Genomic DNA, 24,978 nt, shown 5'->3' with positions numbered 1-24,978 from the left:
AATAAATAATTAAATGCATTATTCCTCTCCTTCAAGACAAACTGGCCATAATAAAACTCCAAAAGCATTCACAGAAAGTAAAAAGATGCAATATCATGGAAGTGACGATGTGCGGGTATTTTTAAGTTTTATCTACTGTACTTTCTTCTCCTTTTTCCTTCATGAACTGGTTTCTGTAAGAAGGGCAGGGTATCAGGGAATTGGGTATGTGGAGTAAGTCAGAAGAGATTATATGAGGATATAACAAACGCATGGGGGGAATCATGGGTATAAATTAGATCTTAAAATTTAGAATAGATTTAAAAAGAGTCTAAAATGTATAGTCTCTGGAAATGCAGAAAGCAACTATTTAAGATGATTTTGACAAATTTTCAGTATTCTGAAAATACAGATTAAAAACACTAGCAATAGAGGTGCTATCCCAGCCTTGTGGGGCTGACAAGATGACTTCAGACAGGAAACGATGATTTATGTTAGAATGGCCAACAAAGTACTGACATAAGAAACTTTAAGTCTGTAGATACAGATACTGAACTCAATTGGAGAACAGGACTAAGATATAATACAGGTCACTGAAGTATGAAATAATGGGAGAGGAGAGACTTATCAGTTTAATTTTGTGAAACTGTAATTACAGAATAATTAGAGAATGTTACTCAATTGAGGCAAGAAACTACTGCTTTGTCCTTAGAGAACCCACTTTAATGCAGAGATGAGAGATGTCCTGGTTGAGTGGAAAGGGCCTTGGCTCTGGAGTCTGACAATCCTGAGTCTGTGGTTTATCATTTGGCCTTTCTGAACTCTAGCCTCTTCAGCTATAAAATGGAGATATCACCTATTTTGTCCATTTTATGGAGTTGTACAGATACATAGATAATGCTTTCTAAAAAGTCAGATAAAACCAGAAATGCAAAAAAAAAAAAAAAAAAAAAAAAAAACCCAGAAATGCTTCAAGTTTTCTTTTTCCTTAGGTAAAAAATGAATTACAATTAGTAGCCAACTGAAAGTAAATGCTGCATATTACCAGCCTCAAAAACTTAATTACTCCAAGTATTTCAATTACTCCAAGTATGGTCTTGTTTCTACTCTACTTTTCTTTTTTTTTTTTTTTCTTTTTTTTATTTTTTTTTTATTTTTTATTTATGATAGTCACACAGAGAGAGAGAGAGAGGCAGAGACACAGGCAGAGGGAGAAGCAGGCTCCATGCACTGGGAGCCTGACGTGGGATTCGATCCTAGGTCTCCAGGATCGCGCCCTGGGCCCAAGGCAGGCGCCAAACCGCTGTGCCACCCAGGGATCCCTACTCTACTTTTCTTATTAAAACAAATCCTACCAGCACCACCTGAAAGGCAAACTTTGGCATAGCTAAAGTCCAAAGTGTCACAAATTTTAAGTGGGATTTGAAAATATCGAGATTCTAAAACTAAGTTACCGTATGTATATACAGACCTCTCTCTTATTTATCTCTATAAGCTTATTAAAAACTGCAAAATTTGGGGGCACCTAGGACGCTCAGTCAGAGTGGCTGACTCTTCATTTTGGCTCAAGTTATGATCTCAGGGTCCTGGGACAGAGCTCCATGCTCAGTGGAGAGTCTGCTTGTCCTCCTCCCTCTGCCCACTCCCCCCACCCCACACCAGAGCCCCTTCCTCTGCTCTCTCAAATAAATAAATAAATCTTAAAAAATCCAGAAAACAACTGTAAACTCTGGGGTCACACGTTGAAAGCAAAATGGCTAATGGGTGCAATTATATATGTCATGAAATACCACTGTGATTATAATTCAATCAGTAGAGTTTTCCTACCCCCATTTTGTTAGCTGCATGCAGTCTGAAGCTGTAAGTCTTTCCAGGAAGAAGGTTGCTCACTGTACATTCTACTTCAGAACCTTGGTAAACTTCTCTTGGTTCATCTTTTTCTACAGGAGACATTTCCACACCATAGCAGAAAATGGGTGACCCACCATCAACCAGAGGGGGTCCTAAAGGTGGAAAGATTTATGCAGTTTAACAAAAGGAATACATTTAGGACTAACTTAATTAAAATTTATTACCAAAATGGAAATTACCCCATCGTAACTGTATTTCTTTTGCTTTGGGTCTACCCTGTAATCTGGGAGGGAGGCATGGGCCTGGAGGCACAGCTGGAGTCTGCACAAGTAAAGATTCAGATACCTGCCAAAACAAAAGCAGTAGCAAAACAAAAATGCCCCAACCAAACAATCAGATTGCTTTTGTTAAAGGAAAATAACATGAACACAAAGACTGCACTGATAATTTGAAATTCTACCTGACTTTCAACTGAAAAGAAATAAAAGTTCTAAATAAAAAACTCAAATCATTAAAACTCTAATTTTATATAGACAAATAAAGACACATACTATGTGACTACTATATACAAAGAAAGTTACCAGAAAAAAAAACCCAAGAAACTTTTCCTTTTTATTCTTCCATAATTAAACCCCACCATCACATCATAACCTAATGGGTATTATTTTTGTTCCTGTCTAAATGGATCCACAGATCTCTTCTAAGGAACATTCTACAAACACTATTTGCAATGTTTATAACTTTGGTTACTTTACTATATATTGTATTTTTAACCCAAATACTAGTATTTATAGGTAATCTTTCCTTTTTTCCTAAAAATAATTAAAAAATCAAGTAAGCTTTTCCAAGTGTTAGGTATCTTCAGGTATTTGGTATTACTTTAGTTTCTACACTATATAAAAGTTATATATTAATTTTTATTTTAAAATTTCCCTTAAAATACTGACACACTCAGTGCCATATTCCTTATCAGCATTGTATTAATAAGATTTATACTTAGTATTTTTTCCAAACATAAATAAAATATTTAGTCATCATCATATTCAGAAAGGTATCCTATATGAGAATGCTATAATGCTGAATTAGAAAATTGGGACTTTTTTGGGGGGCAGGGGACTTGCTTTTTTTAATACAGAAAGATTTTATTAGATAAAATGAAGTAATTGGATCCTAAGCCTGTGGGGGCAGGACATGCACTCAGTTTCATAGTACTCACGTTTTCAAATACTTATAAGTTCATTTTTTAAAAAGGTACCTTCAAAAAAAAAAAAAAAAGAAGGTACCTTTATTGCACTAAATTCCATTTGAAAAATGGTAACAGTTTTTTTTTTTTTTTAAATTTTTATTTATTTATGATAGTCACAGAGAGAGAGAGAGAGAGAGAGGCAGAGACACAGGCAGAGGGAGAAGCAGGCTCCATGCACCGGGAGCCTGACGTGGGATTCGATCCCGGGTCTCCAGGATCGCGCCCTGGGCCAAAGGCAGGCGCCAAACCGCTGCGCCACCCAGGGATCCCCTGGTAACAGTTTTTAATACTCCATGAACTCATTCTTGGTTAAATTCATTAAAAAAAGAAATCACTCCTATTAAAAAAATGCCTCTCCAGAACATTGCAAATATCTCACATATAATCAGTGGTGTACTTTTTTTTTTTTTTTTTTTTTTTTTTTTTTTAATTTTTATTTATTTATGATAGTCACAGAGAGAGAGAGAGAGAGAGGCAGAGACACAGGCAGAGGGAGAAGCAGGCTCCACGCACCGGGAGCCTGACGTGGGATTCGATCCCGGGTCTCCAGGATCGCGCCCTGGGCCAAAGGCAGGCGCTAAACCACTGCGCCACCCAGGGATCCCTCAGTGGTGTACTTTAAGTCCATTTTGGTTAGTGGATCTCTATTCATAAAAATAACTACCAATTTCCGCAATAAGTAAATATTAGAATCTGTGTTTAAACAGTAAATGACATTTTATGATTTGTCCTGATTCACATAATTTATGGAATGATCAGTCTACAATTATTTTACTTTTATTTCTGTTAGGTATAATTATTGAACATCATCCTAAAATTTATCTTTATAAATCTTTCTGCAACATTTTTGTATATCTGTTGTTCCAAAGCTAAACATCAACCAGACAATACATATTCACTGAGAAATGATTAATAAGCCAAGTTCTATTTTGGAATATTCTGGTCAGTATAAAATGAATCACCTGGGTTACAGAAATTACTTTGGATACATTTCAAATTTTGAGTGACATCTGGTGATCTCGTCTTATTTGACTCAAACTTGGAAAAAAAAAACTACATGTAAGTATTACCGCACTCTGTCCTCCATCACTGATGCAGTAAACTCGTAAACGATAGAAACAGCCTGGATTCAGTCGATCACAAAGATGTTCTCTAGTAGCTCCACTGTATATCATATCCCATTTGTTTCCTGTAAGGTGAAGAATTATGTTCAGTCAGCTACAAGGTAATGTTTAACGTTTTGGTATCACGGACACGGCAGGTATCCTAGCTTCACTCGTAAGTGTTTATGTAATTTGTCAGAAACAATTTAAGCTTGCTTCGAGTTTCCTGGAGATGATCTAATTTTCTTTATGTTACAGCTTCCTAGACAAATCTGTATGGCTTTGTTGAAATGAAATATCTCTGTAACTCTGTTCAGACTTTGGCTTACATTGATAATCTGCTTTTAATTAAACATTTTAAATGTGTTTACTGGTCTAGTAATAACATTATAACACACAAAGAGTAGAAAGAACCAATACCATAGGAAGTTTAGTCTTAATTAAAAGACATTATTTTTCAGGAAACAGTTCATTGCATAGAAATAGATGGTTAAATGTATGATTCAAAAATAAAGTTCACAAGGTACAGAAAATATTTCTAAAACTACTATAATGTAAGTTAAACTTTGCAAGATAATTTTTCTCTGATATGTCTGGTTATAAATCTAACTAAATAAACCTTCAGAAGACTTGAGATATACTGGAACGGAGTGATGCAAACAAGTGAGAAAGGAAATAAAATGCAAATGTAAATGTAATAATACAGGTGTATAGGAGTCTTACGTTTGATTCACTGTATTTCTAGAGATTACTACTTAAAATACTAACTGCTATAAACAAAGGAGAATGGAGAGTGAAAGAAAAGAGATCATATAAACTGTAGTCATGAAGAGCAGAGGCATACATCTATTAATTTTTGGTAGCGGTTCTTACCATTGGAACCTTCTGCCATCTCCACTACATACTTATTAATGGCTGCGCCTCCATTGTCTTTTGGTGGGTCTATCCAAAGAGGTAAAAGTGGTATTAGGTAAAGTAAATACAAGTAAACAATGACAAAAATCCTAATAAGCAGAATGCAAAATCTAAGACTGTTTAAAAAATAAAAAGAATCACCTGCAATGCTTTTTTAAAAAAATTAACACCAGCATTTCATTACTATACTGATTTTGCATTAGGTAGTGCATAAGCAGGTGTTCAATAAATGTGTTTTATTAATTTTTTTCAAGCTTTATTTAAGCAACTTCCACACCTGATGTAAGGCTTGAACTCACAACCGACCCCAAGATCAAGAGTTGGATGCTCTTCTGACTGAGCCAGCCAGGCACCCCAACAAATGTGTAAGTGAGTAAGTGATTTTCATTTCTCACGAGGACCAAGATGACCTAGGTGATCTACAGCTACAATTTCAGTAATCATTCATTTCACTCAGTGCTACCTCTGCTCATAGTCCTACAATAGATGCTGAGTTCTTCTGGTATCAGATATGAACTCTGTATTCGTGTGAGTGCAAAGTTTTGCACAAAAAAGATCCTCAAACAATGAATGATTCTCACATTCTGTATTGAACTTGCTTAATCTAACAAATTTACTCAACTATCCTAAAAAATATCTTAATATTCAAATCATTTTAATCAAATACAAAAGTAATGATGTACAAATATGCATATCTTACCCCAAGTTATTTTAAAACTGTGTGAATGTATCTTTCCTTTAACTGAAGGCTTCACAGGTACTCCTGGCTTATCAGGGCATGTAGTAAATTCTACTACTTCACTTGGATTACTTTTACCTTCTGAGTTGTAAGCAATAACCTGTGACATAGAACAATTAATATCTGTTACCTAATGATAATAGCTTAAAAAAAGTGATGAGAGATAAATAAGCACAATCAAATGATAAAGTTTCAGACTGTGATGGTTTTGTTTATGTGAGAACTGCTTATCTTCAGCAGGGACTCAGCACATATGAGGATTATTTAGGTATAATCCCCATTTAGAATCAGTTCTGGGAATACAACTTTAAGCCTAACATTTTGATACTAACCAAGAGTCATCATCAAAGGAATAAGCTATAATCTGATGGTACTTGATAGGCTTTGGGTTTGATTTAGTTATTCTTTTACTATTCTTTGGGTTTAAAAAAAATGTCCATAAATTCTTTCAACTTGCTTTATTCAGAGAGAAGCTAATTCCTCTTCCCTTTGAATTTTTAAAAATTATTTTATTCATAGAGATGCAGATTGAGAGAGAGAGAGAGGCAGAGACACAGGCAGAGGGAGAAGCAGGCTCCATGCAGAGAGCCCGATGTGGGACTCCATCCAGGGTCTCCAGGATCATGCCCTGGGCTGCAGGCGGGGCTAAACCGCTGTGCCACCGGGGTTGCCCCTGAATTGTTTTTAATAACTTGCTTCCAATACAGTGTAACATAAATGACAGTGTGCAGCTTTCCTACAGAGAAGCCCATCTGGTGAGAAACTGAAGTTTCTGACCAGTTGAGAGGAAATGAGGGCTACCAACCACCTGAGTGAACTTGGGAGCAAATTCCCCAGCCCCAGTCAAGCCTTCAGGTGATTGTAGCCCTACCTGGCATCTTGACTGCAATCTCACATAAATTCTGCATCAGAACCACCCAGCTAAGGCAGTCTTGAATTCCCGAACCACAGACACTGATAAAATGAATGCTTGTTTTTTCAAGCTATTAAGTTGTGCAGCAATAAATATAATTCGTATCTAAGTTTTTACTTTATCTCTTCTATTGAATTTAAAGCTCATAAAGTCCAATATCAAACTTGATAGGATTTTCTCTTTTCTAAACCGTCTCTATCTTTGCTCTTATCAGCAGAAAGTACTATCATCTACTTATGGTCAAGTCAAAAATCAAGAAACATCCTTGATTTTTCTTTCTCTAAACCTACAGCTTAAATATATTAGCAAATCCTGTCAACTCTACCTCCACTTTTCTGTTTTCCTCTACTACTACCACCTTAGTCAAGGCTTCCTTTATCCTATCTTTTCTGAATGGCTACAATATGCTACTAACTAGTTTGCTAGCTTCCATTCCTTCTCCCAACCCTATCTATTTTCTACACAACTACCAAAGGGATTTTATTACTTCTTAGCTTAGAACCTTTCCAACAGCTTCTGATTTTACTCATTATAAAATCTAAATTCCCTAATGGACTACAACACTATGTGACTTCTCCCCTAACTACCTCCACTTTATGGTCTTTTGCATTACCAATTATTTCCCCTGCCTAAAATGTTCTTTGTGATCATGACATGCTAACTCCTTGTTATTCAGATTTGTCTGTCATTTCCAAAACACTTCTTGACTACCCATTCTATCACCTCACCCTAATTTAGTTAATCCACATAGCACTTATCACCATCAGCTATTTACTTGCTTACTGTCTATTCACCCAACTAAGCATATTAGGTGTTTTGATTTTTTTTTAAGATTTTATTTATTTATTAAAGAGAGACAAAGAGAGAGAGAGCAGGGCAGAGAAACAGGTAGAGGGAGAAACAGGCTCCATGCATGGAGCCTGACATGGGACTTGATCCCAGGTCTCCAGGATCAGGCCCTGGGCCGAAGGCGGTGCTAAACCGCTGAGCAACCCGGGCTGCCCAAGTGTTTTGATTATTATTGTACTCTTAGTACAGTGCTTTAGTTTAGAACAGTGCTTTATTATAGAGTAGATGCTCAATAATTACTGGATGACTCACACACAAGGTCCTTTATGACATGACATGATAATATAAAGATCAAAATAAATCTACCCCTAAACAACTCATGCAGCCCATGAAACCTCAGTAGAATTTGGTTCAATTGTTCAATTTTGCTCAGGCTTCCTCAGTCCTCCCACGCACTATAACAGATTTTCAGGATGTTTTATCTGCTGCTTTACACATTAGACTACAAAGATGATCAAAACACTTGTCAATATGGTACACAGCGACTACTTAAACCTAAAACTAGAAGAAACTATTAAAGTAAGAACAGACTCCCTAAAATCCATAAATATCCACTAATTACATTTTTTAAAGCTATATATTTTCGCACTGACTCCTTTTACTTCAGTTAGCCATGAAGGTATTAAAAGTTATAAAGCCATATGGTTATCTTCCCACCCCCCACAGTTTTACTAATAATCAAGAACACTCATTCAGTTCCCCGCCACAGAGGGAGCACTTTGCTAGAACTCCAGGTAGTGCACTCAACTTCAACACATTTAGAATCTTTATGCAGAAGACAGGCAATATGCTTGTCCAAAGATTTAGGCAACAGATGAAAGATTGCTAAGGCATAAAATGATCCACAAAAGCTTTTGAAAAGGTTAACAGAAGTGATATGGGGTCTTCATGGGCAAGAGCAGTAAAAGGGCAAACTTGGCTAAGAGGGAAAACAGAAAGCCCTGGGTATAGAGCAGAAATGAAAAGTAAATAGCGAGCTCTGTTCAAAGAAGAAGTAATCAATCTCGTGATAGCCAGTTCAAGTAAGGAGTGAAAGGCAATGCATTTTAAAAAAACTAAGTGCATCAGAATATAGAGAATCTTCTGTGAACCTAAGGAAATTGTTTTTTTAGAGGGAAAGCTGTATTTCAGAATGATTAATCTAGGTATAAAACAGAACTCAGAAGGTAATTAGAAGGTAAGAGAATAGCCTGATAACACAGAACAGGTTTGGAGATTTAGTATTCTTCAGAACAGAATTTAGTATTCTTAGTATTCTTCAGAATGACAGCTGATAGAAGGCAAAGAGCTGATGTATCCAAGGGAGAAAGGGACATAATAAGAACTTTGGACTTAACTTGGGCACACTGAGTTTAGGGCAAAGGAGAAAGGAACACTGGACATGATGATGATGAGGAAGGGAACATCTTTATGTACTGTCATTGATCCTGACATTTAAGTGTATAACTGAATTTCAAATATGGAAATTAAGTTGATGGATCCAGATACTGGTTGATTTCTCTCCACCTGTAAAAAGGCCTCAAAATAAGTAACAAGCTGCAGTGAAAGTACTTAAGGGTTCTCAACTCAAGGTACTCAGAACTCAAGCCTTGCTGCTTGAAAAACTATTTTCAGGAACTTTAGGAAATAAGACATGAGCCTCCTAGTGGCCCAGAGTCATAGGACTGGCTACTAGCCTCTGAAGCCTTTAATAATAATAAGAAATATAATTATCATTTTAAATTTGGACAACAGGTCCTAGAGAGCCCAGCTTCCAGTGAACCATTTGATGGAATCAGCATTGAATGCCATTCTGAATTTTAAATGATTTTAAGAATTCTGGCTGCTTTCTTATGCTTTAATTTTTTTGTAAAGATTTTATTTATTTATTCATGAGAGACACACACAGAGAGAGAGGCAAAGACACAGGCAGAGGGAGGAGCAGGCTCCATGCAGGGATCCCAATGTGGGACTCAATCCTGGGACTCCAGGATCACAGCCTGAGCCGAAGGCAAATGCTTAAATGCTGAGCCACCCAGGCATCCTTGCTTTACATTTTTGTTTTAATTTTTTTTTAATTTTAAAATTTTTTCACTGTTCCAATTTTGTTCTAGTGTTTAAAGTGTCCTAGGATTGGCTGTAGTGTAGAAACTAGAACTCTGGCATTGGGTAAACTTGGTCATATTAGGATTTTATGTTAATCATATATTCTTACTGTTTCTTTACAAACAGCAATATACTATCTAGTCATTGCCTTCTGGATTATAATATGTTGCTGCTTTTGCTTAGTAATCTAAGATTTCTTTACTGTTAAGACTATTTTGATATGGTTTGCTTGAAAGAGGAGTCTGCAATGTCAAACTAGAAAGACTGAGGCAGCAATAGGATTTAATGATTCAAAAGTCCCTCAGCACAAGGCAGATTCAAAGTGTCTGAACTTCTAGAAGACTTCAAATAGTCATCATTTTTTATTTCCTAGTATTTCTTTCCTCCTTTATATCAGTGGTTCTTAAATTCAGCAAGCATCAGAATCACCTGGAGAGTCTGCTGAAACAGACTGTTAGGCTTTATCCCAGAATTTTTGATTCAGAAGATCTGAGGGGGCCAGAAAACTTACATTTCTAACAAGTTCCCAGGTGGTGTTGGTAGAATGGTCTGGTGATCGTATTTGTGGAACTAATACTCTAAGTTCTTTTTTTTTTTTTTTTTTTTAATTTTTATTCATTTATGATAGTCACAGAGAGAGAGAGAGGCAGAGACACAGGCAGAGGGAGAAGCAGGCTCCATGCACCGGGAGCCCGACGTGGGAATCGATCCCGGGTCTCCAGGATCGTGCCCTGGGCCAAAGGCAGGCGCCAAACCGCTGCGCCACCCAGGGATCCCTACTCTAAGTTCTTATCACTATTTTAATTTATTATTTAATAAGCCAGTATAGAATCCTCTCCTATAAGCCAGTGATTTGTTAAGAGGTAGTTTAGAAACACTGTTTTCCCATCCTCTCTCTAGTTTTTTGGGGTTACTTTTTCTAAGGGCTCCTCCTCTTAGAGATTCTGACTGTATAACCTGCAATTCGAATGTGACTACCACAGCGAAACAATTTTAAATAAAAATTTGTGACTTTTTAAAATAGTGCATCATGAGAAATTTAACTCTTTTTGTGTATATTTTTGTCTCTGTGTGGCATAACACCATGGTGTTACATGATAGAATTCTAAGAATTTTAATAAACTTACCAAATTATAAAGATCTTAACATTTTCTCCTTAGAAAACTTGTTGGTATGTTACCGAAGCAAAATACAATCCAACGTCATCTTAAGAGGAAAACTGAATGAATGTACTTACTTCTTAGGTATTTTATAAATCTTGTAAATATGAAAACTCTATTTTGAAATTAAGATCATTCAGTGTTATCATAAGTTTTAAAAATGAAGCTAATATACATGATAAAGCATAATAAATATAATTATTATGCTCTCCATAATCAAATTACTCATTATGAAAAATTTTCTAAGGTTCTCAAGGAATAATAAAATTTATTTTTGCCCTTTAATAGTGAAATCAATTTACAGTGGCTTCTATCGTTTATTTGAAATGATTTGATTAAATAAACACTGACTGGAAAATTGTAATGTTCAATTTATCAACTAGTATGCATCTTGTATTTTTAGGAAAACATCTGCACAAAAAAGTAGGTTGGCTTATATTAACTAATTTAAGCAGGTTCCATGCAGGGAGCCAATGTGGGACTCGATCCCGGCTCCAGGATCATGTTCTGTGAAACACAATGTATATCCCTGATCAAGTCAGGGTTAAAACACTTAGAATGGAAGATATACTAGGAAACATAAAGAATTTAAAGAATCTCCTTAGGAGATGAATTTTCAAGGCTTGCTGTTGCTTTAAGTAAGCAAGAATGATATATATAGTCACCAGGCTTCAGTCAAGCGATACATGACACGAAGAGTCTCTGCTTTCCTCCTAAAATAATTCAATGTAAAGTCCAACAGGTGGGCTAAACCAAGCAAGTATCTGCACTAGGGGATAGGTGGGTTGGCTGGAGGCAGTAGCATTTGCCTAAGTAGGAAGTCAAACACCCTGAAGAGACTTTATGGGAAGGAAGGAATTTGTTCCACAGTGACATATAATGAACGTAAGTGGGGCAAAGTTTCTTGCTAATGACGAAGGAAGCTAGAAATAAGAAAAAGGAGAAAACTAGAATTAACCTGTGGTACTGGATTAAAATTGGAGGTTTGTGGTGTACACTCATGGTTTAAAAAATCTATCTATCTACAGAAATACAGATGTAAATGTGTTTGTGCATATAAACTTTGTGTGTACATACAGAAGTAACACACATACATACAGAAAGTACGTAGCTCTGTCCATTGACAGGGTGTCCAGGAATAGCAAAACTTTTACAGCAATAAGTATACTTACTATCCAGACTTTGGCTTCTAAATACTACTGTCCACTAAAAGGACCCAGGTGCTTTGAGAAATGACCAATTCCAAGGCTGAAGAAGCACAAGATGAGACTGGAATATCATGTGCCAGAAAGGAAAGGCTCAAAGAATAATGGGGGGCACATTTCTAAAAGATCTGAAAGCCATCCTGAAGGAGCTCTTAAATCTGAAATAATTTGAGTCTCATGACTGATAATCATAGTAACAAAAATAACCCACTCAGTAAATAGGAATCCATCAGTTCATACTAATATAAATGAGAAAAGAAAGCTTTTCCTTACAGTATAATGCCAACTAATAAATGTAGAAGAGATGATAAAATTGAAAAATCACACTTAGAAATCATTAATCAGTAATAATTGATTCAGGCAAGAATTATCAACGGGTGTTAAAACCAGTAGGTGAAAGTTTGATGAAAAACAAGATGTTTACATAGGATTTACAAAATACTTATTACAAAGGGAGAAAGAACAACCTTAGAGTGAAGAAACATGGTATATACAACCTTCATCAAGTGACTACCAGTAATGGGACAAACTGAAATTGTGCACCATTTGATATAATGTATTAGGAAAATAATACCATTACTTTTTTAGATATCTCTGACAAAAAAGCATATTCTGAATGTGTTTAAACAACATTCACATTTTAGAAGATATTTGTTCACAGAATACAAATAAAAGTTCCATGAAACATTAACATTTTTTTATTTTAAATATATACACAATTTTGATTTTAAATATATACACAATTTGACAAGCAATGTTACATAGTAAGAAAGTAAAGCGGGTAATGCTCATTAGAAAATGCTCTTTTCTTTGAGAGAGAAAGAGAGTGCTTAAGCTTAAGCATGAGTTGGGAAAGGTAGTGGGGGAGAAAGAATCCCTAGCAGGCTCCACACCCATGAGCAGGGCTCAATTTCACAACCCTGACACCATAACCTGAGCCAAATTGAAGATTCTGATGCCCAACTGACTGAGCAGTGTCAACTTGACTGTCCACTCGGACACCCCAAGGACAGAACTTTTATTTTTTAAAGATTTATCCATTTATTTGGCAGAGAGAGAGAGAGAGAGAGCGCGCGCGCAAGCGCGTGCACAGGCAGGCAGAACAGCAGGCAAAGGGAGAGGGAGAAGCAGGCTCCCTGTTGAGCAGACAGCCAGACACGGGGCTCAATCCCAGACATGATCCAAGCCAAAGGTAGACGCCTAAGCGAATGAGCCACCCTGGTGCCTCCCACAACTATTTAGATTTAAAACCAAGGAGTGAGGTATATACTTAGCTTTAAAACAATAGGAACAACAAGAACAATAAACAAATCTCTTAAGGGCTTTCAAAGCTTACCTTAAATTTATACTTCGTACTACGTCTGAGATTCTTTACTGTGTAAGCAAGATCTTCTCCATCATATTTGGGCTTAAAACCATATCCCTGGAAAGGGAAAACAGCCTTTCTTAGATGTCTAACAGCAGAAATATGGGGGATAACAATTATGTAAAAAGATCCAGGTCTAAAAAAAAAAAAAAAAAAAAAATCCAGGTCTTCTTCATGTTCTGTGTACAATGTGATTAATGCTGTTAAGTGTGATCCTCAACTCAATACTTCTATGTTGAATGGACAGACCCAGAAATATTAATGAATGCTTGTAGGAGGATGGAGACCTCATTTTCCATAAATAGTAACCAAGAGAAGATCTTTCTGTTGAGGGTAAAGTCAGAGCCAATGGTAACTTCACCATCCATAGGCATACCCCTAAAACTAACAGAATTTCCTAGACAGATGTTGCAAGAGCTAAACAGAACTGTAACTATTGAACGTATTTAATTTGCCCTGTGTTTAAGTAAATAAACAGTTGTGCTGGCAGATAGGGATGTCACTTAGGTTTTGAATTGCTATTTATAGCTCCAGGGACAATGCCTCACTACTTTCCCAATGTTATTTTTAAAAATTTTAAAAGTTGATGTGTAATTCACAGACTGTAAAATTCCCATTTTAAAGTATTAAATTCAATCATATATAGTGTATTCAGAAGGTTGTGAAAGCATCACCAAATTCCTAATTCTACAATGAAGCCTGTACTTTATTTTTTGGTTAGCAGTCACTTCCCCTCTTTTCTCATCCACTAATATACTTTCTGTGGATTTGCCTATATCCTTAATAAATGGAATCACATAATATGTGGTCTTTTGTGACTGGATTTTTTTACTTAGCATGTTTTCAAGGTTCAGTCACGTCATGACATGTGTTAGAATGCCATTCCTTTATACAGCTCAATGATATTCCATTGTATGGATATATCACATTTTGTTTATTCATTCATCAATTAATGGACATCTGGGTTGTTTCCAATTTTTGGTTTTTATGAGTAATGCTATGAACATTGATGTATACATTTCTGTATGAATATGTGTTTTCAATTCTCCTGGATATAGCTGGGAGTGGACCAATGCTATTTTTGACTCATATTGCTTTAAAGTAGCTCTGAAAAGCTGTGAAACTATGTAGAACTCATAGAAGACACCCTAACTCATGTTCAGTTCCATTCTAGCTCACAGGAGACAAGCCATTGGAAACTAGTGTCATGTGAAGCTCTTCATACCTTTTGTGGCACTTGGGAAAGCAGGGTATGAATAAAGCTGGAAAAGATGGACATATTATTTTCTTATTTTTTAGAGCTGCTTAGGCTGAAAAGGCTGTGGTGATCTTCCCCTTTCTTTATTCTCCCTAAAACATATTTAAAAATGCAGTCCATGCTGTTCGTAGGCACAGAATACATACAAACCCACAGAAAGAAACAAAACTCCACCCTACACATCAAGGAAACCAAAGACTGTTTTCTTCCTCATCCCAATTCCTCCTAAATGACAACCAACCAAGGATTCAAAGGATTTGGGGAAGGATCTAACTATTGTGGCACTAATTACTTATAAGGATTAATGCTACTTGAAATAGGTTTTAAACACTCTACTTAAAATACATATTCATACTTACTGAAGTTTCTTCCTCCATCTCTAAAATGTAAGAAATTCCTTCATCTGACGGTGTTCCTGAGGGCTTACTCCATTGCAAGGATAGCCAAGTAACACCAGCCTTAGTTAATACAGGACTTGCTGGCATAGAAGGGGCACATCCTGAAGTATAATATAAGACTTCTTCACTAAAACCACTGTTGAAATAAATAGTTTTTAAGAATGAATGAAAAGTTGTTTCTATAGCTAAAGAACTCATTTTCGATGAATGACGTTTTTTTGAAAGTGACAATTTTTGATAACTAATTATAATCCAAATAACATATCTTGGATTTGATAATATTTTATGTTAACTAGATCAGATACCTAAAGGTGAACTGGTATTCTTTTAAAGCTGCAATTTATTTAACACCTTCTCTTACAGCTTTTTGTAGGCTAGTAACACATCTTTACTATACAGCAACAGTGATAAACCAAAGCAGAATTTTTAGTGGGTAATTTGGACTCTGAATAAAAGTCATTTATATAAATGAAATTGACTAAGTAATATATTTACATTAAAACATATCTTACCTTGTGCCATACTCATTTTTGGCTGACAGTCTAAATTTACAACCCATTGCTGGTGATAGTTTAGTAATTTTAAATTGCTTCTGTAAGCCCATATAACATTGACAAAATTCTCCATTTCCTTTTCCCTAAAAAAAAACAAAAAAACAAAAAACTGATTATTATATCATGTAAATTTTTTAAAAAATATTTTATTTATTTATTTTTAAAGATTTTATTTATTTATTCATGAGAGACAGAGAGAGAGAGAGAGGCAGAGACAGGGGCAGAGGGAGAAGCAGGCTCCATGCTGGGAGTCTGACGTGGGACTCGATCTGGGGTCTCCAGGATCATGCCCTGGGATAAAGGCGGCGCTAAACCGCTGAGCCACCCGGGCTGCTCTATATCACGTAAATTATTGTAAAAAGTTAAATCCACATCAATTCCTGCTTGATGAATAACAACATATTGGCTAGTGTACGTTAAAAGTCATCTTTGTTACATGAACATCATGGATCTCAAGAGAAAGCAGCGATAACACATATTTTTAAAATGATACTATTCATTAAATGAAGAATTTATAAACTAGAAAGCAGGTATCTTTGTAAACCTTCTTGAATTAAGTATCCTGTTTTAGCTGATGCTAGACCTCTCGCTTTAGTAAAATACACTCTTTCCCGGTGTGGACCCCACAATCTCTTAGGGGGACTGGCAGTGGTAGAAACAGGGTGATCTTTGATACATACAACTGGCAGTGTTCCTCAATCTATGAAAAGTTCTACGCAAACAGTTTTAAGGAAAGGACCCTAATTGATCCCCAAACCTCTATCTTAACAGATGCTAAGCTTCTATAAAATAAAGATTTGGAACCACAACTGCATAGATTTAACAGTTAAAGAGTGTAAACAGAGAGAAAACCTATTATAGGCAAAAGAATGGGAGAGAGAAAAGTCTGCAGGTCAAGACAATCAAAGAGTTTCAGAAATTTAGGATGCTACATAAAGTGGACAAGTTTTTTATTCTCCACCCATTTTTCTTTATTGTGTTGGTAGAGGTAAATGGTGGTTTTAGGGTGACTTCTGCTTCAGAGAAAACCTTTAGTCTGTATCTGGCTGCTTAACTACACCTTCCTGTTTTACTGTTTATAGTTGATTCTATTGAGCTGTCTAAATAGAAAATTGTATCATCTCTAAATAATGGTAATTTTGCCCCCTAGCTCAGCCACTGTACGGCTGTACCTCTTGTTTTAGTTCCAAATCATACTGCATTAATGTTAAATAAAGGTGGGAATAACTGACAACTTTGACTTGCTTCTGCTTTGACTAGAATTGCTTTTATGTTTAGTGATGGTACTTCACTTAATATAAAAATAAAGTTTTAACTGAGAGGAGTGCTGAATTTCATCAAGCATCTTTTTATAATTTATCAATGTATGTTTTTTCTTCTAAATTACTATGATAATGGATAGTGGATTTCCCAATTCTAAATTCTCTTAAAACTTCTGGAATAAAACCTACTTGTTTTGTCCCTCATTATTCTTTAATATAGGCATACCTTGTTTTATTGCACTTCACTTTATTGTGCTTTACATAGTGTTTTATTTTTTTTTTTAAGATTTTATTTATTTATTTATTTATGAGCAACAAAGAAAGAGAGGCAGAGACACAGGCAGAGGGAGAAGCAGGCTCTCCGTGGGGAGCCTGAGGCAGGACTCAATCCCAGGACCCCGGGATCACAGCCTGAACCAAAGGAAGATGCTCAACCACTGAGCCACCCAGGTGTCCCTGCAGATAGTGGTTGTTTTTTTTGTTTTTTTTTTTTTACGAAGTTTGGTCTGTGGCCAAACCCTGCATCAATCAGGTCTACTGGTACCATTTTTCCAATAGCATTTGCTGACTTTGTGACTCTGTCACATTTTGACAGTTCTTGTAGTCTTTCAAACCTTTTCATTATTATTTTATTTGTTATGTGATTCAAGGAAGAGGCCAAATATTGACACTTAGGAGTTTGGCAGAAGTTGATTCCAACCCTCATGGATGACTTTGAGGGTCCCAAGACTTCAGTAAAGGAAGTAACAGCAGATGTGGTGGAAATAGAAAAAACTTGCATTAGAAGTGGAACCTGAAGATGTGAGACTGAATTGCTACAACCTCATGATAAAACTTCAGCAGATGAAGAGCTGCTTCTTATGGAGGAGCAAAGAAAGTGGTTTCTTGAGATGGAATCTACTCCTGGTGAAGATGCTGTGAAGACTTTTGAAATGATAACAAAGGATTTAGAATTCTACATAAACTTAGTTGATAAGGCAGCAGCGGGGTCTGAGGGGATTGACTCCGTTGGGAAAGAAGTATTAGTGTTGGTAAGTATTATTAAACAGCATTGCATGTTACAGAGAAACGGTTCATGAAAGGAAGAACCAACTGATGCAGCAAACTTCATCACTGTCTTATTTTTCTAAAGAAATTTCAAGTCATCCCAACCTTCATCAAGCACTACCCTGACCAGCCTGCAGCCATCAACATCAAGGCAAGACTCCACCAGCAAAAAGATTATGATTCACTGAAAGCTCAGATGATGGTCAGCATTTTTTTTAGCAATAAAGTATTTTTATTTTTTTTTTAAGATTTTATTTATTTATTCATGAGAGACACAGAGAAAGGCAGAGACACACAGACAGAGGGAGAAGCAGGTTCCCTGTGGGGAGCTCGATGCAGGACTTGATCCCAGAATCCCAGGATCACGCCCTGAACCGAAGGCAGACACTCAACCACTGAGCCACCCAGGCGTCCCAGCAACAAAGTATTATTAAGGTATGTACATTTTTTTTAAGACATAATGCCACTGAACCTTTAATAGACTACAAATATAGTGTGATATATAACTTTTATATACACTGGGAAACCAAAAAATTCATCTGACTTGCTTTACTGAAGTACTTTGCTTTATTGTGGTTGGCTGGAACCGAATCTACAATATCTCAAAGGTATGCCTACATACTGCTGAATTCCCAAATTATCAATGGAATTTCTTCTTACTCCTTCTGGCTACTCCTCTTAGCTGGATATAAACAGCAGGGCAAGAAACATAAAATGATGGAAAAATAGAGTACTAAAATAATAAAACTCAGTATGCTTGCTGTGGTACACTGAAGAATGGCCCTCAAGATATCCAAGTCCTAAACCCTGGAACCTGTGAATGTTACTCTACTCAGAGACTGTACAGATGTTATTAAAACATCACTTGCTTTTTTTAAAGCTCTTGAGAGGGAGAGATTATCCTGGATTATTATCTAGGTGGACCTTAAATGGAATTACACGTATCCTTCTTAGAGGGAAAAGGACGTGAAGACAGAAGAGGAAAAAGGCCATGTGATAATGGCAGCAGAGATAGAAAAGGCTATCTGATGCAGCCATGAGTTCATGGTAATGACCCAGTAATGAGGAGAACCTCCAGAAGCTGGAAAAGTCAGGAGAATGGATTCTCCTCTAGAGTTGCTGGAGGAAGCACGACTATGGTGACACTTTGATTTTTGCTCAGAGAGACATAATTGATTTCTGGTTTCCAGAATTATAGAATGAGTGTGTCTTGTTTTAAACAATCAGGTTTGTGACAATTTGTTAAAAAACGAGTAGCCATAGTAAACAAATACACTTGCCTTTAAGGCTGATGTGAAAAAAATTCCTTTATCAAGGTTATTAACCAAATGAGAGCTTTGAGGGGTTTAAGTCAAAAACAAAACAAAACAAAACAAAACAAAACATAGGGCGGTCCAGCCAGTAATGTTTTCCACCAAATCATTCACAATGTTTTTAAAGAGGAAAATACTATTAAAACAAATTATTTCTGCTTGACAATATACATATAATTTTCCCCTAATTTAAAATATTCAATTTACTTACCTCATCCCATTCTAAAAGAAAGCTTTGGATTTTAGAACCATTGTCACTAGGTGTCTAAAAGAAATACAAAAAAAAAAAAAAAAGCAAATTAGTACTTTTGTAAAAGATACTGTGATGATCTAATCTGAGCAATCTATTGTATTACAGATACTCTCTGTGAATTAACTCTGGGAAAACTGCACAGAAAATACAGATATGTATGTACTGTATAATGCCACAATCCTTTTAAATGCAAGGAGAGAAAACAAAGCAAGAAGCTAATTCAAGGTTTTCTGAACACTGAACAATCTCTTGTAGCAAGAACAATCTTAACTTTTATAAAATCCATTAAAAAAACCACTTTGCCTTTGTCAGATGGTTTTAGTTGCTTTAAGTTCCTAGGATTGATCCTGTCATTTTCACTGAAACTCACCTTACAATCTAAAAGTAATACTGTATGATAAACCAGAGAATGAAGGAACCAGGGTGCTTAGAAGAACTCCAAGAGGTCACATTGTCCAGATCTTTGCTTCTAGACACAATGTGCCCATTACCTGAGATTGCTCATTCACTGATTTGTTAAATCTGCAGTGGTGAAAATTTCAGTCTCCCTTAGCATTTTTAAAAAAATGTTTTTTAAAAGATTTTATTTATTTATTCATGAGAGAAAGAGAGAAAGAGAGAGAGAGAGAGAGGCAGAGACACAGACAGGGGGAGAAGCAGGCTCCACACAGGGAGACCGATGTGGGACTTGATCTCGGGTCTCCAGGATCAGGCCCTGGGCTGAAGGCGGAGCTAAACCGCTGAGCCACCCAGGCTGCCCTCCCTTAGCATTTTATTCTAGTATTTAATCACTCTAGAACTCAGGAATTTCAAGTTTATTTCTACTTGAATTTTCTACCATTTCAATTTGTTTCCTCTTTAAGTCATTCACTTGCTTTTTAAATTTTAGTTTTAAAAATTTTTATTTATTTATTCATGAGAGACACAGACACAGGCAAAGGGAGAAGCAGGCTCCCTGTGGGGAGCTCAATGTGGGACTCGATCTCAGGACCCTGGGATCATGTCTTGATCTGAAGGTGGAAGCTCAACCACTGAGCACCCAGGTGCCATAAGTCCCTTACTTTAGATGCAGAACAATGGATCACTACTCTCTTTATAATAACTTCATCCATTTGAAGACAATGGACTCTAAAACTCCTTTTATTAAAATTAAATAATCTTAACTTCTGAAATCATGCTCTCAAAAATTCCTGTAATTCTCTGGATTTTATCTAGTTTTTATAGAATATTGGCAACCATGTTAAGAGCAATCAAGGATGGTCAAGTCTTTAATAAACAATCCTTTATAACATGGAGGCCCAAATTGTTTGTTGAACATTAACACATCTTGTGCTTTAAAATTTTTTTAAATTGTAATTTTTAACTGGTAGGCACGACCAAAATTTGCTATGTAAGTTACAGGAGTGGCAGTTAAAAGTGACTACAGTATGGATAGGACAGAAAAAGAAACCTTGGGAAATTCAAGTCTTACACAGCAAAAGGAAGAGCCTCCCAAGGTAGAGAAGATTGCAAATCTCAGGAAGAAATATGTGGTATAAAATATATTTCCCCATAATGAATGCCTCCAGATTGCTCTAGTCTAGTTGCTAAGATTGTACATTTATTTTGCCTAATTTTTTTGACTTTATTTTGTGAGGCTTTTCAAATCAAGGAAATGGATTCTCCTCAAGTTCCTGGAAGAAGCATGGTTATGGTGACACCAATAATTTGTGACCATTTCTCCAAGTTAGAGGGGAAACTACTATATATAAAGTGTTTTACCTACCTCATTTAATCCTCCTATCAACTTTGTAGTACTATTATCATAATTGATATTTAAGTCACTAAAGTACACTAAGCCAGTTTTCTTCAATTTTAACATCAAATAGCAACAATAGCCATTATGCTTATTATGTGCCAGGCATTGTGCTATGGGCTATACAGATATTATCTGATAATACTATTCCAAGTAACAGTAAAAATGATTATCTCTTTCCTCAATCATGCTAATACCATGTGTATATAGATCATTTCTAGGAAGAGCATGGGTGACCTGTGTGGGCAACTAAGAGGCAGCACTATTTATATCTTACACAGACTTGTTGCAATATTGCTAAAGTCAAATTTCAAAACTCAGTTTTAATTTATCTTCAGAATAAAGAGCACTGCTCTACTGAGATCTCAACCTACATTAAGGGTACTAGGCTGTGACTCTATTGGCCCCACCAAATTGCTCTTAAGTGACATGAAATAAAATTAGTCATACTTATCACATACAAAAATGTATGTATGTACATACTTGTCTGATTTACGTGTGCTAATAGTACTTTTTAACTGCATAAAGCATCTAACATCCTTAGAAGAACTAGGAACTAATAAGCCCCAATAAGTAGTAAGTTTCATATTATCAAAAGCTTTCATAGAGAAAGCTAGCTCTGAGTTTTGTTCTTGGGTAAGATTAGATAATTAAATCCAGACTAGTAGTTATTTTCTTACTGCATATCAACAATTGCTAACAGGGGTGGTATTCCCTTGCAGTGGATGTTTAGAGATTTTGTTGCGGATATTTCTGACCATCACAATTATGGCAAGGGAAGAAAGGTTAACTTTTACAGGTGAGGATGAAGGATGCTAATAATTCTATATAGTGAGAGACATTGTTCTTTCTCTAGGATTTTTGAATGTCCTCCTGGGCATCCATGTAGGTGAAATATCTGTTTATCATTATCAGAGCCTAGAACCTAATTTCACTTTATAAGGTATTTTTTTAGAATGTTTTATTCATTTATTTATGAGAGAAAGAGAGAGAGGGGGGCAGAGGGAGAAGCAGACTCCTGGCAGAGTAGGGAGCCCGATCCGATGCAGGGCTGGATCCGAGGACCCTGAGATCATGACCTGAGCCGAATGTAGACACAACCGACTGAGCCACCCAGGCGCCCCTTCTATAGTTTTAAGTTAATGGATTTTTCCAAAAGGAAACTACTCTGCAATTTGAGAAAGACTGTACTTAATTTGTTCAGAAATTTACCAAGACTCATGTATCATTTTAGTAAATCATGTCTCCAATGACAGTGCTGTCTGTACTATCTGAATTACCAATTCTATCTGTGTTGTCAGTCCACTTTATTATATATTCTTGTGTAACTGGACACAAAGATTTATATATTAGCATATATATTATTCTATTAAAACAGAGTATTTAATGGAATATTCCTTTAAGATGTCATATTGTATTTTTAAGACTATAAGTCTAGTTATTATGAACTCTTGTTTTATGATAAAATTCAGGATATAGGCATTGTAATGAACTTGAGAAACATTGCTGAGACTCTCAATGTCATCCCATGTCCAGTATAATAAGGACTGCTAATTATGTATCAGTCTTTTCTGCTATTTTTACATAAAGTAAGAAAACCACTACGAATATTAATTCAAGATATAACAAGTGCCCATTTAATATATGTAAAGAAGAACAAGTTAGCTTAAAGTTCCTTTTTGTCTCCAAGTACAAATGACTGAAATTTAATATTAGCGGGGGAGAGGAGGGAGTAAATGTCCAGTTAGAAAATACTCTGAAGAATATTCTTACCTTCCATTGCAAAGTGAGTGAATTTTTGGTGCGATTGGCTATCCTGGGTGGATTAGGTATGTCAGGTTCACAGCTTAAGGTGGTAAAGCTTTCAGCTTCTGAAGGAGTTCCCTTCACAGAATTGTATTCAGCCTGGACTCTGGTGATAATACACAGTTTTAATTAGCAGAATCATTGTATTCTGCCTTCAATGCCAACAACTTTCAATACTTGAAATTAGTAATGTGCCCTCTCATGTTCTATCAAGAAAACAAGGGTGGGGCACCTGGCTAGCTCAGTTGGTAGAGTACGTGACTCTTGATCTTCAGGTTGTGAGTTCAAGCCCCACAGTGGGTGTAGAGATTACTTAAAAATAAAGTCTTTAAAAGAAAAAAAAAAAGAAAATTATGCACATTAGAAGGATGGTTCTTAAAAAAAGAAATATAGAATAGACTAGTGGCTTTCATCCTTTTTATTTTGACTGTACCACATTTTAAGTTGTGACAACTATCTGTGTCGTATGTACTTGCTCATACACACACACAACAAAGAAAAGTATCTGGAAACAATATCTATAAGGGTAATATACTTTCTATGCCATTTGTTTATTTAACTAAAAAATGCTAAATGTAACCCACAAAAGTCCATGGTTCGATAATGGTTGCAGTCTCCACCATTTGAAAAATGCTAAGTTGTATAATACTTTGGGTTCATCCACAGAAAGTATAACCGAAGACTTAATTTAATAGTTTTTTTTTTAAGATTTTATTTATTAATGAGAGAGAGAGAGACAAGGAGAGAGAGAGACAGAGAGAGGGGCAGAGACAGAGGCAGAGGGAGAAGCAGGCTCCATGCAGAGAGCCCAATGTGGGACTCGATCCTGGGACCCTAGGATCACGCCCTGGGCCGAAGGCAGGTGCTAAACCACTGAGCTACCCAGGGATCCTCATGAAGACTTAATTTAATAGTTTAATAGGAGTAATCCCAACCACAAATGCTCTTTTTAAAAATGGAGGTGATTAACCAAGTAACAGATTAATGAGTCCCAGCTGGGGAGACTTTAGTTTGTAAAATGTTGGTAAATTATAATAGAACTACACAGAAAAAAACAGTATCTAAGTTGCCTCAGTTAAATATGAATTTTTTTAAAGGTTTTATTTTAAGTAATCTCTACACCCAATGTGGGGCTTCAACTCACAACCTCAAGATCAAGAGTTGTATGCACTGACTGAGCGAGCCAGGGGCCCCTAAATGGTGTGAAATTTTAAAAGTTTTAGTATCTCAAACTCTTTCTGGAACATGATGTAGTAAAAATATATTAGTACAAACCAACTACTATTTATGCTTCTGTTTTGTAAAAATTTCAAAAGTTTTCCATGTGCTAATAAATTAGATATGCAGATATATTACACTTACTATCTGTATATTCATTCCAATCCCAAGGTCCTACAAACAGGATGATTAACCATTCAACATACACTTCAGTGAAATGTTTTTGAGTTTTTTTTTTGGGATTGTGTTGACAAATGTACCAAAAGAAAACCGAAGTCCACAAATTCCATGTTTTTAATCCAAAATTAATAAAGTATATTCTAGGCTTTTAATTAAATTATTAAAAAATACCTATGCTCTATCATATTAAACCAACATGTAGGAATTCCTTACTTTGCATGGTAATCTGTAGCTGGTTTGAGATCATTTAAAGTGACACTTGTTTCTTCTCCTCTGGGGGGAAAAAAAGAAACATTTCACTGTCTGATACACAAGCATTTCTAGAGGACTTATATTATGTACACTTCAGTTTGTGGCAGTTTATGAAATTATACTGCTACCTTATCAATTGTAACCATATTCAGATTCCACCAATATGGAATTTGTGTAATAAGGATACGTGGCAAACTTAAGTCATGTGTCTACATACCATTTTAAAACAAA

At 36.0% G+C, this 24,978-nt stretch overlaps 1 protein-coding gene and 1 long non-coding RNA gene across 6 annotated transcripts in view; one reads left to right on the top strand and one right to left on the bottom strand.

The window, feature by feature from the left end:
* Positions 1–24,978, bottom strand: part of FNDC3A (fibronectin type III domain containing 3A) — a 176,245-nt gene that overhangs the window by 15,792 nt on the left and 135,475 nt on the right. For all 5 annotated transcript variants that reach the window (XM_072783156.1, XM_072783154.1, XM_072783155.1 and 2 more), the window contains 11 exons: positions 24,709–24,768; positions 23,065–23,203; positions 19,455–19,508; positions 15,580–15,704; positions 15,029–15,203; positions 13,382–13,468; positions 5,795–5,933; positions 5,053–5,121; positions 4,147–4,265; positions 2,070–2,175; positions 1,807–1,982 (listed from right to left, as the gene is read on the bottom strand). In XM_072783156.1, coding sequence (XP_072639257.1) covers positions 1,807–1,982; positions 2,070–2,175; positions 4,147–4,265; positions 5,053–5,121; positions 5,795–5,933; positions 13,382–13,468; positions 15,029–15,203; positions 15,580–15,704; positions 19,455–19,508; positions 23,065–23,203; positions 24,709–24,768 — 1,249 coding nt within the window. The remainder of the gene's footprint in view (positions 1–1,806; positions 1,983–2,069; positions 2,176–4,146; positions 4,266–5,052; positions 5,122–5,794; positions 5,934–13,381; positions 13,469–15,028; positions 15,204–15,579; positions 15,705–19,454; positions 19,509–23,064; positions 23,204–24,708; positions 24,769–24,978) is intronic.
* LOC140608203 (uncharacterized) lies at positions 4,018–19,784 on the top strand. The gene is made up of 3 exons (XR_012010229.1): positions 4,018–4,135; positions 5,349–5,459; positions 19,602–19,784. It is a non-coding gene; the product is annotated as an uncharacterized lncRNA (long non-coding RNA).

This window comes from Canis lupus, chromosome 17, assembly GCF_048164855.1.
Source record: "Canis lupus baileyi chromosome 17, mCanLup2.hap1, whole genome shotgun sequence".
Lineage (NCBI taxonomy): Eukaryota > Metazoa > Chordata > Mammalia > Carnivora > Canidae > Canis > Canis lupus.
The sequence above is the reverse complement of the archived record's forward strand: the minus strand, read 5'-3'. Positions and strand labels throughout refer to the sequence as shown.